This window comes from Pleurodeles waltl, chromosome 1_1 (genome assembly GCF_031143425.1).
Source record: "Pleurodeles waltl isolate 20211129_DDA chromosome 1_1, aPleWal1.hap1.20221129, whole genome shotgun sequence".
NCBI lineage: Eukaryota > Metazoa > Chordata > Amphibia > Caudata > Salamandridae > Pleurodeles > Pleurodeles waltl.
The window spans coordinates 182,829,763-182,846,853 of NC_090436.1; the positions used below are offsets into that span (position 1 = coordinate 182,829,763).

Sequence of the window (17,091 nt, forward strand, 5' to 3'; positions counted from 1 at the left end):
GTTAAGCAAAAAGGTTGTGGGATACCTAGTCCTTGATGATACCTGCAAAGGGACTCTATGGGCGTGACTTATACTTTTTTAGCGCCGCATTTGCGTAATTTTTTGTCGCAAAAGTGGCGCAAACTCAAAAACATTAAACGGTGCTAAAAAAGTATAAATCAGACTCTATATGTCCGCAATACTGTAAGGTCTTAGGTTTGTTCTGGGAGAACGTGTCCTTATCAATGACTCAACCAGATCAGAGCATTTTTCCATCTAATTTTATTTGTTCCGTAAGTGGATTATTTATTTCACTAGGTGTGCATTCCGATCTATTATTGTGAGAAGTTTTCCTTCAGATTCAGAAATGTGCAGTCCTGTCTCCTCGGTCTCCACACTTACTGGGTCATCTTATTCTCCAACTTATCTAGACACTCCTTAAGCAAGGCGGCGCTGTCTGTTTAAAGCTCTTCCAGCTGCCTCACCTCCTCCACGATATTCTCTAGTAGCAAACACACTTCCGGTGCACGGTCTCAGTCATGATCAGAGCTCGATCTGTGTAGATCTCTTTTGCCAATATATCAGCTGTGGACCGCTGTTCACTGCTGCCCCCCGGCTTGGGAGTCACGGTGCCTATTTGCGATAAAGATGCCATCCTCTCTGAGGGCGGGGAGAATCGTTGATTAGTATCTAGTACTAAACTCTTTTCCCTGCTTTCTGATTTTTGCTTATTTTTGAAAGCCGAAAACAGTGGAAATATGTCACTTGATGCCTAAAATCGTACATTGTTGTCGCTCATGGTGTCTTGTGGTTTAAGAGTACTCGTGACAAAACCTGAGAAACCAGGAGGTAGGGGAGGGTGTGATGAACAGAGGGCGGCAACAAAGTAGAGGTCTCTAATGTGCCTGATGATTTTATCTGACTGATCACATTGCCCAATTCAGTAGACGCTATATCGCTTCTCCTTTGTTGATTTGACAGATTATTCTGGGTTTAGGCCACAATTTTGGATCGTGCTGGCACAGATTTTCTTGGCCGCTTTAATCTGTGTTAGCGCTGACTCTGGTTGTGGGCTATTCATCTTTACGTTTTTAGAGTTCAACGTGCTTTTTGATTCGACTCCTCAGTTTTAAACAAGCTTTGGTTTCAGAGGTTTAGCTGGCGGTGTTTCTATCTGCCATCCCCTGAATCAAGTTTCGCAAATAAGATGCACGAGGTTTAATATGGGTGATCACCAGGAGAGATACTCAATTTATATATTGTACAAAATTAAATGCAGCCCTTACTGCCTAAATATTGAACATGTGAAACACATGAGATAGGATAGGTGTTATGATAGGAGAGATGGGGGTAGTATGTGGCAACTGTCCAGAGCTACCGACTTTGGAACGGGGAACCAGGTATCAGTGTCAGATCTGGGCACATCACATAATCTCTCCGTGTCTACAAGAAAATGAATGTGTAATGTAACTGGTGCTCATGTAAAGTGCTCCAATAACTTTGGGTCCAGTTTGCCCATATAAGATTAAAAAAAAAAATCAACGCATTTATCCGAATTTAAAGAAAGGGGGTTCAGCTAATGTTTTGCAATCTCAAGGCTGTGATCAGTACTTCAACATTCACACCTGATAAGCCTCACCGTTGTAGACCTCTCACCACAATATTGTGGTTCCTCGCCTTCCTCAGTGTTGCAGTTCTTGTTGAGGTATCATACTCTCACCAAAGAGAATACCCACAGAAAACACCACGATGAGCATCCTGGCACCGCAGGAACATGCTGACTTACCATGAGAGAACCCTTCATCCAGAGTCAACCAGCTGGAGCCGGTTACAGCACTGATAGAGCAGCTGTGTGGAGAGAGGCGGGTGAAAGAGGGCGGCTCAGTCTGACAGAGGGAATCCTCAGTTGGCACTGGGAACACGAGGACAGAATGTGAAACGCAGAGCCATGTTGATGCGCTCAGTGAAAGGGCAAAGACATCAGAAGGCTGGAAGTTAGGAGGGATGCATAGCGGATCACATCACCTCTCCTTCATCTAGCCACCACCAGGAACTCTAACTCATGTGCACTGATGAGGCAGGATTCCATTTGTGAATGTTTGAGTATGGATGTAGATGCAGTGCTGGAGGCTGGCCGGCCAGAGACAATAAGCCTCCAGCCATTCATCAAATTTTCAAAATACCACGGCTGGAGCATTTGTCCCTGTCCCTTTAAAGGATAGGAGATGCAATAAAAAGAAATAATGTAAAATAGGTGACACCAAGCAGAGCCGGCAGTACTCACATATATTGCTAGTTGCTCTCTGAGTTGCCTGTAGCTCACATTCACAAAGTGGAAGATGCCATTAACAAATAAATACTACCTCCTTTCAGGAGTTGCTTTAGTATCAAAGGTTTGCAACCATTTCTGCATTCGCCCTCCATTAATCACATATCTGTGAGTTGCAAGAAAAAGGGGACACCAATTCTCCTAGTTATTCAGAAATGCTGCAATGTGGCTATATTGTGTTGTAAAGTCAATTAAACTCTCCTTTGTACATTTCGATTGTGTTTTTTGCATTTGCGATGCCTGTTAATTTGCTCAGCACAGGCTTTACGAGTTCACAGTTTTTGGATGCAGACAATGGAGGCTACTTACTTCTAGAAGTTGTAGGGTGACATCGGTGTACATACTCTCATCCATCTATTTACAAGCACACACATCGGCATATTCACCCCCCCCCCATTCGTAACACATAAAGAAAGACATACTCCAACCCATTTGCAAGCATATGCACCCAAATATACACACATTAATAGGTACAGGCATGCATCCAAACATTCAATTAAGCACATACCTGGTGGGACACAGCAGAAAGGAAGGACCCGTGGGTCACAGGTGGGAGAAGCATAATGGCCAGGGAACGAGATGGAAGCTTTGAGCAACCTCAGGCAACAGGAACAGGAATATCCAACCACCTCGGCTCATCGGCTAACGCTATCAAGTGAAAGCCAATTAAAGGAGGACCTTTTCTAAGTGGTCACAGGGTGAGGTGGGATAAGTGAGACTTGCCTATCCTGCCCCACTCTGTTGGGAAATGAGACATGAGCTGGGAAATGGTGTTGTGAGGCTTCACTGATTCACAGTCAGCCCAGGGCACTGCAGGGCTGAAACCTAAAGCATCCAGGGCGGACTCTCTCAGTGATGCTCACCTTTGTCATCAGGAGGCGAATCCTTACAGGGCTTTGCTAGGCTGATGATGTCATTGCTCTCTGGGCTTAAGCCCGCACATGAGATATGCCTGGCTACCTGAATGATAACATGATGAGTATTTGTCACACTGACATTTGCTCAGCCTGACAAACACTCATCATGCACTGTAAAGGGAGGGGGGCGTAGCCCAGACACCCTCCGATAGGCCACCACTGAATGAAGAAGTCCATAGTGCTCTGTTTACTTTGTGTTGCTGCTGCTGCCTTTACAAATCGAGACCAGGAGCAACAATGGCATTGTCAGGAGTACTAAAGGCAAGTCAAGGAGGGGTAGCATCTTTTAGCTTGCTTGTTGATCTCCCTTTTGCGATCCTTAATGAGTTGTAGGGTATTTTCAGATGTGTATACTATGGATTTAGCCTAATAAAGAGTGCAACATTTTTTTGTGACTGTTGAATACTAATTATTGAATGTAATCTCTGTTTCCATTCCTAGATGTTGGATTATCTAGTTCAAGTTATGAACATGAAAGAAAATTCTCCCAGCTGAAAATGATTGAGGAGAATAATACTGAATTTTGGAGACAGGAAATACACCCGAAAGAGACAAGTCTGGCAAACATTTGATTGTAGCAGATAACAAATGCTATTTCCTTTCTGTAAACGGGAATTTATCATGGTGTAAAATACATGACAATTGTGTGTTCAGAATTAACTAAATGTGTGGTTTCAAGCAGATAAGTCTTGTTTGTACTGCTTTGCTGTAAATAATTAATGTGGAACTGTCTTTCAATTACATTGCTTTATTTTACCACATCAGTGTCTGAGCTGTTCATCTTTTGAGGTTGAAGTAATATTGATTTAAAGTCAATAAATAAAGGTAAACGTTGTTGAGCCACAAAGGTAATAAAAGGCGACAATTCAGGGTTCAAGCAGTTTCTTTTCAGCGGCAGGGTGTAATGAAGATAGTTACAACGTAGGAAGCACAGCAACATGCAGACACCTTGATAGTAACATGCAGGCACCTTGATAGTAACATGCAGACACCTTGGTAGTAACATGCAGACAGCTTGATAGCAATAGGAGGCTTAGGTACAGGGCATAGATATAGCTACAAATATGTATAGCAGACCCCACCAGGAGCATATGTTACCAGTAGCTCAGCCCAGGTCCAACTGCCTTGGGCACACCATCAATAAACCTCCATCACATCACATTCTACGATGTCAAAGGGAACAGAAAAGGCAAGATAGCACACATAGGAAACAGGTATGAAAGGAAAGCACATCTCCCTTCCTCGCAAAATATACAAATAAGTAATGGGAAATGCACAGAAAAATGAGCTACCAAAGGATACAACATAATGCTAAAGTGTTATGAGGGCAAAGGCACTGAGATGTAGAAGTCAAGTCAGCACATTCACAAACCACATACATATGAAGCCCATTCCAATCCACAACACAGACCCGCATCTGTAAAGGAAACAACTATATTCACCACCATCAATACACACATTAAAATAAGTTGACCAGTCTCACTTGATAGAGAACCAAGAGTGACAGTGTCAACCGCAACAAACCAAGAAAGAGACAAATGAAAATGCATAAATACATGGAAAAACACACACAGAACAGGGCTCACAAACGAAAATGTGGCTGTGGAGTACAGGACACCCACTCCAGTATACCACATGGAAGAACGTGTCCTCAACCACTGAGGGTGATTTCCTAAAACACAGGGTGCAACACAGAAAGACCTTGACAACATTTCTTCTACCAGTGAGGTGGAAATCTAGGATGGACTACAATACAACATGAAAATCATAGTCTTACCACTGAGGAAGGACGTTTGCAATTTTAGGGTGCAGCACAACATGACCCTAACAACATCTCCTCAACCTTTGAGGGATGATGATAAGGCCTTGATGTACCTCAACCACTAAAGAAGATCATTGTAAAACAGAGTGCAACAGAACATTTCCTCAGCTACTGCGGAAGGACTTTTGCAAGTTAAGGGGGCAATGCAATATGACCCTAACAATACCTCCTCATCCCTGAGGGAGGACAATACAGATCAGGCTCATCTCAACCATCAAGGGTGACTATCGTAAAACAAAGAATGCGACTAAACTCTACCCTTTCTAACCACCGAAACAAGCATATGTACGTGTACGTACATCTCAATTAGCAAATGAGAGATCACTGCAAATCATAGGGTCACAACTCTACGAATATCTCCAGTGAGGGAGGGAAACAAAGTGAGCCTAAGCAGGGACACAGCCTTTGCTGAATTTCACTAATGAGGGAAATCACTATCAACCATTGGGTGCAACCAAATCTAGGGCCTCAACAGAAACAAGGATGAAAGTGTGAAAAGAGGGTGCCACCACAGAGATGAAAAGGAATGAAGTAAGGATGTACAGAGTTGGCACTCACATGAGTTTGCATACTAAACACATACTTCATACACTTCGCTCTCGCTAAAACTATAGGCACGCTCCGCAATGAAAAAACAAACTTTACATGTAAAAGGAATAAATGTGCGATCAGACCCTCGAAATGTAAATTGAATCAGGGTGCTTGGTGACACATGTCACACTGATGTGCAAAACACACATGGAAACAGAAGAGCAGGTATACCCATTCACTCTGAACCACCCCCACAAAAACACATTAAATCATAAACATCAACTTGGAGAAAAAGTTTCACATTCTGAAGTAAAATACTGAACATAGATGTAGCATGGGAAGAATGCAACTAGTACAGTGTAGTTAAAGTTAGAGACTTTATTATGTCTCATGAACAGAGAAGCCCATGACTGACTCTGCTCCATCGCAGCCACCGTCAGAATACAAACTCCAACGAGCCTGAATTCAGAACAGCATGACATGTTAAATAAAAACAGTCTAACCATCCCTGTGCATCTCATGGAGCAGCACGAGACTCGCAGGTGAACATAAATACAAACAATGTATATAACATCATCCTTCCCCTTATACAAACAAAACAAAACAAACTAAAAAGAGAGCTTTAGTATACACACACTATTGATTATCATTGTAAATAATATTCCTTGTTGGAAAAGAAACATTGCAACAACATCTTGATCTTTGTACAGAATCGTTGACAGATTCACAAGAAGATTCCGAGACAGGAATAGACATAGCTTCAGAACTCAAATTTGAGGAAGATTCATTAATGCTACTGGGACTCAATGACTCGGTACCTGACTGAAAGATCACATTTCCCTTACCATTCGAGCTATGATTTGCGGGTAAACATCCTGCCTCAACATAGAACCAACTACTCACTTTTGTGTGTTCATCGCGCATGGTAGCCCCTTTCTGTTTGACCTCTTGAATCCTCCTAGCTTGTGCTTAATTTGTGCTTGATGTTTCCTGTGCGGAGCACCAGCACTTATTTTTGAGGACCGGCGCTTCGTCTTCTGCCTCAAAAGACACATATGGGAAAGACGGAGGAATAGAAAAACGAAAAAGCGTCACAATGGGAGAAAGCAGAAAGCTGCTAGTGTGAGTTAAAGGGCGGGGAGTGGCTGTAAATGGAGATGCTTCAGGATTACGCTGCCTCAGTATTCCGTGTTTGCACATTTAATTGCAGCAGCTGCGTGTTTAAGAGGAGAGCTTTGGGCACCGGCATGTTTTTATTTACAAATTAAGCACTGTTCCTAGCCTGCTTAAGCTTTGTCTGCTCCACCATCCTATGCTTCTGACACCTATAGAGAACTTTAGAGACTTTGGAAATCCTGAAAGGAAGAGTGAACTTAGATTCCCCTTTTCTGACCCTGTTGGGTTTTTTAATGAGAACCCGATCTTCAATTCTGAAGGCAACAACTTTAGTGTTATGTTTCCTGTCAAAGTACTCTTCCATGGCAAGCTGTTTTCTCTTAGTCACCTCCTTAACGTCTACATTCATATCTGAACCAATAAGGCCTTTAACCCAATCAGGTCTCAAAGCACTTCTTGGAGACCTAATCCACAACAGTTTGAAAGGAGATGCACCTGTCACACTATGAGGAGTTACTAGGCAGTTCCATACTTTTGTTTTTGCAATCTTTTCCACTTGAATTCCAGATGACCATACCGTTTGTACACCTTCCTTTAAGAAACTGTTGACTTCCTCAACAAGACCATTGGAGGTGGGCGAATATAGTGCTACATTAAGACGCTTGATGTGATAACTTTCAATGAAATGTTTCATTGATGTGACTTTAAATGAGTCCCATTATCTGTAACTATTTCCCTGGGGGGTCCTTTAATGTTAACCTTATTTTCTAGAAAATTAATGACAACATTTGAGTCTGATATTGGGACAAAACTCATAAAAAAACACTTGTAGAAATAGTTGGTAAGCACAAGCAAATATTTATTGTTACTGGACAATAGATCAAAAGGTCCAACAAAGTTCATGACAACCTTGACCCACAGACCATCAGGCAAAGGGACCGCATGTAACTTGGTTTCAGATGTTCTTCAATGTCTGTCTGAAACCATACACAGAGCACACTCAAACACCCAGTTGTTAACCTAGGCATTCATTCCTGGCCACCAATAAAATTGTCCGAGACTATGTACAGTGGCAGTTACACCTAGATGGCCTGCTTGTGAAATGGTAAACAAAAACTTTCTTAAAGACAAAGGTGGAATGAGCATATCATGTCTCGGCAAAAACCCATCCACAATGAAAGCTCTTCTGATTTATGTGCAAAAGATTTTAAAATAGGTTCTACATTCTTTCCTTTGGCTACCCATTCCTTACACACTTGATCACCCCTTGTAATGAGACATCTTTTTCCAGTGCCTCTTACCACTCCTACATAGAAATCACGCAATTTTGTTCCGCACTCCCATCACCAGTCTGTGCTACCATGCATTCCACGTCATCCACCAAATCTACTGTTACCCTTACTTCCAAGGGCATCCTCGACAATCAGCCCTTGAGTTCTTACCTCCTGGAAGATACTTGATACAGAAATTGTATTATTGCAATCTTTACGGAATTATCAGTGATCTCGCTGAAGCTTTCCCAGTGCCATTACCATCAAGCTGTATATTAATGGCTTGCGATCAGTGTAAAAATGGAACGGTGTGCCCCACTGGAATGTACAGAATTTTTCAACAGGCCATGAACATGCCAACGCTTCTCGTTCTATAGTGCTATAATTAGCCTCAGTAGGAGTAAGTGTCAGGGAAGCAAAGGCAATAATGTGTTCTTTACTGCCCATCTACTGTGACAGAATGGCACTCAAACCTAGTTGACTGGCACTAGCCATCAAAAAACAAGGTTTTCCAGCTGTAAAGCAGACAGAATTTGAACATAAGTATTAATAACGTGACCTTTTCAAAAGCTCCAGCATAATCATCAGACCATACAAATTTCTGATACTTTTTGAGACGTTGCCTCAAGGGCTGCTCAACCAAGACATAGCCATAAATAGTATTCACAAAGGCCTTGAAATGAGCTTAAGGTGTCTTTGTTGTTGGGTGGAAAAGTATCCTGAATGCCTTGAACTAAAGACATTTTGGGTTTGATATTCTGATCAGATGTACAGTGACCCAACTAATATAATTGATTGACATAGAATTAATATTTCAATTTTCTTAATATGATGCCAACATCCTGAAATATACATGGCACTCTTTCAAGAATCAAATTGTATTCTCTGACAGTTTCAGCAAAAATAAGAACATCATCCTGGAAGGCTTGAACTCCAGGAATTCCCATCAAAATTGTGTCCATAAACTTTGGAACACACTTGCTGCAGAGGCCAAATCAAAAGGCATGCATTACAATTTGGATCCACATCCTTGACATAAAGTAGAATGTTTCTTCTGAGCAACTTTCATATTTGTATTCCATATAGAGATGGCAGCAATAGCATCCATCTCACCAGGTAAATCCAAAGTCGATACCCCTTGCGCTACAAATTGAGCAGCTATGAGTTTGCTTGAAACAATGGACCTCTCAATGCCTTTCATGGTGTTGATTATCTCAGATAAATTTGGGTCTGTACAACTCAGTAACTTTTCTTGAATTTTCTTTGAGGCACAGCTGTAAACAAATTGGTCCCTAAAGTATGTTTCAAGAGAGTCACGAAAATTGTGCATTGATATTAATTTTCTTAAGGCTGATATATACTCTGCTGGTTCCACATTGCTCTGTTGCATTTAAAGGATTTGTAATATTGTGGAAATACACGGGGCTTTCAGAAAATGCGTTTGTAAGACGTGCCATAGCTTTTGCTTATTCATCCCATGATTTAAAACTATCTGAAGGAGCATCCAATTCTGGTATGATACCATAAACGTGATGTCCCTCTGGTCCCAGATGACTGAAAAGAAGTACAATTTTCCTCTCAGAATCAATTTGTGTTGCATCAATAACTATTAAGTAGTTATCAAATGTGTGAAACCATTGTTTCCATGGCCGAGGTGGTTTGTCTGCTTTTTGTAAAAATGGTGTGATATGCGCATACTGGGGAACATTTGTCATGGCCATGGCTAATTCATAAAATATTACAGAAACCGTGAGACGTCAATATGACAACTAAATATTGAATAAATTGAACAGAACAATGAAAGTGTGATACGTGAACCTTGACCTCCCAGCTGTGACTGGTTATAGTAAAATGTTATACAGTGGCTAATACAAATCAGCTTGATCCCTAACACCCTAGATGTGACTGACAATCACAGTGACCAAAACAAGTCATATATACATTGTACATTTAAGTGGTGTGCCTGTCACTGACAAGAAAACAACATTGAGGAAGAACAGGCTGAAAGGTGGGGTGCCTTTCACCGATGAGTTATAAATACCTCGTTATGGTGTGCCTGTCAACAACGATCTGATTGAAGAGTAAAGTTTACAGGCTGATGAGTGGTGTGCGTGTCACTGGAGTAACCAAGGGTATCACAACATGAGCAAAGGTAACATCAGGCACAAGTGCGTCTAACACTGTGTGAGCCCAAGGTAAGATGGCAGCTCTCCAACGTAAGAGACACGTTGACATTGAGCGAGTCTGTGAAAGCTGGAGTGCCGGCTTGGGCTGCAGTGCACGCCTGAGATCTGTTGGGGAATGTGCTGCAAATAAGATGAAACGCCGTAAGTGGTCAAAATAAATGGACCCGGTCAAGTGGTGGTGACTCCTCCGGGATCCCTGAGGTACCGGCAAGAAGACAGCGTAAAAAAAGGGTGCAGCCAAGCAGCTACCGTAGAATAGGTCCAGAACACGCACTTGTGAGAACACTACAAAAATGTTGACGGGCTTCCTTTGCTTCACCACCCTCGTTGCCAAATTATGTAGCATGGGAAAAATGCAGCCACCCAGGTGTAATTAAAGTTAGACACTTTATTACGTCTCATGAATGGAGAAGCCTAGGACTAACTCTTTGCTCCATTGAAGCCGCTGCCAGAATACTCACTCCAACGGTCACTCCAGTGAGCCCGAGGTCAGAACACCATTACACGTTAAATAAAGGCATTCTTAACCATCCCTGTGCATCTCATGACGCAGTACGAGATGCACAGGTGAATACAAATATAAACTACGTATATGACAATGGATCATGGCATTAGCCTAACATCACAACTGAAATGGAGAGAACACGAAACTCAGGTATTTACTGAAAATAGATTAAATGAGGCAGTGTGACAAATAACAGTTAAACACATTGCAACAGTCGCAGATGGGAAAACGCCTGTGAATGCCGCTGTTTAGATGAAAATAACAGGATAGTGTCACAGAGCGTTGCAGATATATTCGAGTGGAACACACCGGGAATGATTTGCTGCATCATAGCGCAAGCACGGACTGGGTGGCTCATTGGTAAAACCTGAGATGGGCGCTCTGACGGAGACGTGCATGTGCAGGTAAGCTCATGCAAATACCTCGTGAATGTTCTCAAACTGCCTCTAACCAACCGTCAGTCTCCACAGTCTCTAAATTAAGTACAGTAAAAGTACATATTAAAAATGCGATAAAAAAGAATAGACGTGGAGGTAGAAAGACAAACCAGTTGCTTGCAGGTATCAGCAAAGATAACAAAAGAATCTCCTAAATATCAAATAAAGCGCTAGGCTCTAAACATTCAACAGAGTTGTTTTTATTTACAACATTGTTTAGAAAAGCTGTGATTCCGAAGTTGAAATGGGCCTTGTGTTGCTGCACTTTACTTATGGGTGATACTGATGTCTCTGGTAGTATTAATCGGCCACGTGCAATAACTCTCCAGGTCCCCAGAAATACACAGCATATAGTCTTCTTTTTTAGTGACTAACCCCGTGGCATCTGAGGTTAGTCCTTTTATTAACAAATGGACGAAACCACTCCCGACTAAACCAACAGAGGCGTAGGTGGGGGAACATCACCATAACTTGACAACTGCCACTTTATTATTACACACCCTCGCTCTTGCTCCCCATTGGTACACACCCCATGGCAGGGCCGGCTTTTGGGCGGTGCGAGCGGTGCGACCGCACCGGGCGCCGACCTTAGGGGGGCGCTGTGTTTATCAATAACTTCCGAAACTTGCGATTTGAAAGCACCTGCTGAAAAGTTCTTTGTGCGTGCAGCCCATGGATTGCTCCTGTCCAGCACATAGGCAGGGCGCTGCAGACACCGTCATAGTGTTTCACGACGAGTTTTCACTCTTAAGCTGTAGAACTCCCTTTAGAAATATTTGTGATAATAGTCCATTTGAAAGTAGCTGCTGAGTTTCTGCAATAGTGAATAATACTGAACAGTGTGTGGTTTTCAGTCACCTGGCAACCTGGCAGTTATATCTACACTTCATGCGCCCTTGTGATTCTGGGTGCATTTCAGTTTCTCACTTTCATTCAAACCACCGCCAATGGAGTACTTTGGCATTGACAAAGCCACATGGATAAGGTTGGTAGGGCATTCTCACTTCTTTGTACCCAAAGTCCATTACACAATGTGTAGAGATCAAAGACCACAAAGGTAGGAATTGGCTTCTGAGAATATATTTTTATTGTCTTCCAGTGCACATGAAAAGCCATTGCGAGGTAGTCACCTATGGAGCAATCCAAGTGATAACTCTTGAATGCTCCCTACGTGACCACCTCAGCCACGTTCCACCTCTCTACATTCTATTACCTCATAACGCGGAGGCTAGGGCATAACATCTCTTTTTTTTTAAATCAAGTAATGTTTATTACAAGAAAATTTGAGAAAACTCCTAGTACAAAGTATAAGGCAATAGAAAGAACACATTCAACCAAAAAAAGAAAATATTCACTATATAACTATTACTATTGCCTTAATGTCTCCAACATCCACACAAGCAACAAAACAACTTTCTTTGTTATCATCAATTTTTCCTTCTTCAACATCCTGCACTGATAATCTCAACAACATACCGGCTATAGCATTGTCCTTGCCTGGTATGTACTTACTATCAAATTCATACTGTAATAGTTTGGTAGTAAACCAAGCAATGCGGGGCATGGCATATTTAATCTTTTCACCATTTAAAATTTATGCAAGCGGTTTGTGGTCAGTCTGGAGAGCAAACCTTCTACCACAAACATGCATTCTGAAATTCTCAATAGCCCAGTAACAAACGAATAACTCTTTTTCTATTACTGAGTAATTCAGTTCTGGTTCACAAAGTACCTTGGATGCATAGCTTAGTGTGACTACTCCTTTAGTCTATTTTTACTGGCATCTTTTGTAATAGTGCATGGAAAACCAGGATCATGTGAATTCAATGCCCTTGCATTAATCAATTCTGATTTCACCTTTTCAAATGTAACCTGACAGGTTTCATTCCAAACAAAAGGCAATTTTTAAAAACATATTAGTTAAATTCTTCATTATTGTGGCAGACCCAGGAATAAATCTTGCATAAAACTCACACATCCCTATGAATGAGCATAGATCATCCTTGTTTTTAGGGTTAGGACATTAAACTACTGCCTTTAAAAGACCTGACTTTGGGAAAGCACTTTCCCAGAAACAATGTGACTCATGAATTCAATTTGTTTCTTCCAAAACTCCCTTTTTTAGGGTCGAGCGTGTAAGCGCTTTAGCCTGTTGAAATCTCTATGTGGGCTTTTAACCTTGCCCATGTCACGCCCATCAGTTTTGTTGGTTAATAGGCTTGCCTTTTAAAAATCGCTTGATTTTATTTGTGAAAGGCATGCATACGTCATGCCATTTCCGGTGTTTAGCCCTACTCAGGCACACCGGCCAACTACTGAAAACATTGAAGGCTCCATGTTTTCCGTATGGTTCCTAGGCTACTTTTTCTTTTTATTTCCTACGCAGTGCGATCTCGCTGCACATTTGCCAATACATTTGACTGAGAGAGAACTTCTGTTTCATTTTGTGTGCTCTTTCACGCTCAAGGCATGGCACTTTAAATTGGCTCACCTATGTAAAATTGTATTACGCTTCATTTTCATTTTATGTGGCATAAATGTCCAGTTAGGACCTTACAACTCTAATAGCTTGAAGTCAAGCAAATGCGAGACCCATTGCATTGCAAATGCTTGTTTTTTTTATTACCACTCCTTTCCCAGAAAAAATCTCTAGAAGTGATTTAAGCACCTTGTCATGCTCCTTCAAATGTTTTGCATAAATCAAGACATCATCCTGGAAAACCAGCACTCCGCGTATTTTTTCCTAACAGATGTTGCATGATACGTTGGAACACAGATGTTGCGGTCGCCAAGCCAAAAGGCATACAAGTGAACTGATACGTGCTAAAAGGAGAATTAAAAGCAGTATAATGCCTAGACGAATTCTCTAGAACCACCTGATGGTAGGCAGAGACTAGATCTATCTTATAAAACCATTCTGCACCACCAAATTCTTCTAATGGATCACCAATTCTCGGTAAGGGATGGGAATCAACCCAAATCTTCTTGCTTAGGCTCCTAAAGTCGACACAAAGTCTCATTTCACAGTTGCATTTCTGTGCTACCACCAATGGTGACAACCACAGACGGGGCTCGATTGGTTCAATTACACCTTTACTTGCTAGTCTAGACAATTCCTTCTGTAAGTCATCTCTTAAACTAAATAGTACGGACCTGATATTGTACTCGATTGGGATGGCTTCCTGTTTCACTTTTATCATATGTTTAAACCCAGACATTTTTCTTAGTTCAGATGAAAAAAAACATTGGGAATTCAACTTCCAAAGAATCTGATGGTGACACATCCCTGACAACCAGTACTTGCTCACTCATTCAAGGTTTGAGAACCAGCCCAAAAGGCCCTGATGAAACCATCCCAGTATACTGAGACCTTTCACCGCTACATATATGTTACCTTGGATTTTATGTCTCTTGAACTGTAGCACATCTTCAAAAAAACCTTCTAGCTCAATTTTCCTTCCTTTATACGAAACAGGAGCTCAATGGGGGGAAATAACTTTCTGTCTTCCCATGTTGTATGAAACAACTCGTATTTTATCATAGTAATTCATGCCCTGAGTCCACCAACAGGTGTAAAGATTTGTTTCCCACCAAGACATCAATGTACGGATCAACACACTTGTTGGGATCACCAGTCACAGCCACATTTTCTGACACCACCATAATCATATCCTGGAAGTCTTTCATTAACTGCTGGTCCACTTCTTCAGCAAGATTTTATTCTGCAACACATCACACTTTATGAACATTTGTCTGTGTACTTTGGCAAACTTTTGCAAAATGTCCCATTTTTGCACATTTTCTGCATGTAACATTCGAGCAGGGCACCCTTTACCTCCTCCACCATGGGGGTTATTGCCATATCTGAAACTAATGTTAGTACACTTGAAGACATTTTTGTCACTACATTTCTTATTTTTCCTCACATGTACGTTAGTCTGTATAACTAACACTTTCTTTTACTCTTGTAGATACACCTAATTCCTTCAATTATATTTGTGCCAATTCAATACTTTAAGCCACTGTAATGACCTCTTCTAATGCTGGGTTACCCATCGTTAGCAACTTCTGTTGGATACGTTTATCGCAACAGTGACCTATAAACTGATCTCTGATTAACTGATCAGTATTTGCACCAAATGCACACTGTGAGCTCAATAGTCTTAAATACTTATGTATGCATCTACATTTTCACTTTGTGTCTGTCCCCTTTTAAAAAAACTTGTGGCAGAGAATAACTAAGCTGGGATGGATATTGAATTGTGCTTCCAATTTTTTTACAACCTCTTCCTATTCATCTAAATCTTGCTCCGCCACCACAGGTAACTCAGGTAGGTGTTTACAAATTCACTACCCTCAAGTCCTAGGGAATGTGATAAAAGTTTTTTTCTCTCTGGTCTGAAGCGTGAAGCACCAATGGCTCCTAATACATCCCAAATGCATTTTACCATTGTTTCCAGGGAATTGTTGGTCCTCTGGTGATTCCAGAAATGGTAGCGGTGGATTAACAGATTGCTTTTTGTTACTAATTTCAATCACTGTTGACGATATCTTTGGTAGTATTCTGACTATAGCTGTACACATCAACTTTTGAATTCTTGAAGTTTTAACGTTATAGAGCTTGCATGTACATAACTATGTTAAACCTTTAAGATACCAAAAGAGTATAAAAGTCCCTTTTAAAATAATATGCTTGCCAGCTCCACCGTGTGCAGTGTTATTATCAATTTGTAAGTTCACTTTCCGCTAGGGCAATATGAGCGTGACTATTTTAACAGCTGTACTCTAGGACAGTGTGCGTATCACTGTATGATATAAGTTCAATACGTAGCAATCCAGAATGCAGTATTTTCAGTGTGCGTGCCACTCACTTTAACACGCAGCGTGGTAAAGGTGGGTGGGAAATTATACAGTAGCTTTGTTGGTTGATCAGTCACAGAAATGCGGCACATGGCAACAGGCCGATAAAAGCAAAGGCACGCTATCGCTAAGATCACTGTGTATGTGAAACAACTGGCATGCCTGTTACCGACTACAAAGCACATCAGGCTTGTAAAAGTGGAGGCGTGCCTGTCAGCGCAATTGCTGCAAGCCAGCCATGGAGGTAACCCTGTTCCCACGGAGGATAATTGAGAAAACCCCAATGTTTCAAGATGGCAGTTTCACACGTCATCTTGGGTTCGTTTTTATATTAAGTTGCGCGCACCAAAGCGGGCACATAGATGCATATGCTGGCAAAATATCAGCAAGTGAGACAAGAGAAGAGCTAGCGGTTTAGCCGTAAGAAGAAACGAGAGCGAAAATAACTCCTTCCACAAGCTCATTTTGAAGCTTCTCGCCTCAACATCCAGGTACAGTGTGCTAGCATCGGGGTGTCACTGTGCGGGTGCTAGGTTGTGACTCTCATCAATAAAGTTATGTAGAGATCAAAAACCACAAAGGTAAAAATCGGCTTCTGAGAATATACTTTTATTGTCTTTCAGTGCACGTGAAAAGCCACCGCGGCGTAGTTGCATCAGTAGCAATCCAAATGACAACCCTCAGATGCTCCAGACGCGGCCACCTCAGCCGCGTTCTACCTCTATTACCTCATAACGTGGAGGCCAGAGCATAACACAGTGACATGACACATGATCCTGATTCACAAGCGCTCCTTAAGGGCTGCCAGGAAGTAAAATGCACTGGCGGGGTCAAGTTCGTACAGGCAGCACCATTTAACAAGTACCAGAGAGTATATATGCTGCCCCCGCTGGGTTATTTAACCTCGTAGCCATTGTAATGAATTAAGTTGGCATGCAGGAAGTACAGCAACATGCAGATAGCTTGATGGTTGACAGGAGGCTTTATTCAGTAGGCAAGCACAGGTACTAGTAAGTAAAGCAGAAGAATATGTTACCAGTAACTCAGCACAGGTCTGCCTTGGTCACACCGTCACACCATCACAGAACCTCCAGCACATCACGTTCTGTGAGGTCACGGGGAACAGAAAAGGCAAGAT

The 17,091-nt window shown here is 41.7% G+C and overlaps 1 protein-coding gene across 1 annotated transcript in view; it reads left to right on the forward strand.

Moving 5' to 3' along the window:
- GRP (gastrin releasing peptide) overlaps positions 1-4,059 on the forward strand; it is a 35,497-nt gene extending 31,438 nt beyond the window's left edge. Inside the window, exon 3 of the mRNA XM_069242258.1 lies at positions 3,667-4,059. Within this exon, the coding sequence (XP_069098359.1) occupies positions 3,667-3,720 (54 nt within the window). The 3' untranslated portion in view covers positions 3,721-4,059. The remainder of the gene's footprint in view (positions 1-3,666) is intronic.
- Positions 4,060-17,091: the final 13,032 nt, after the last annotated feature.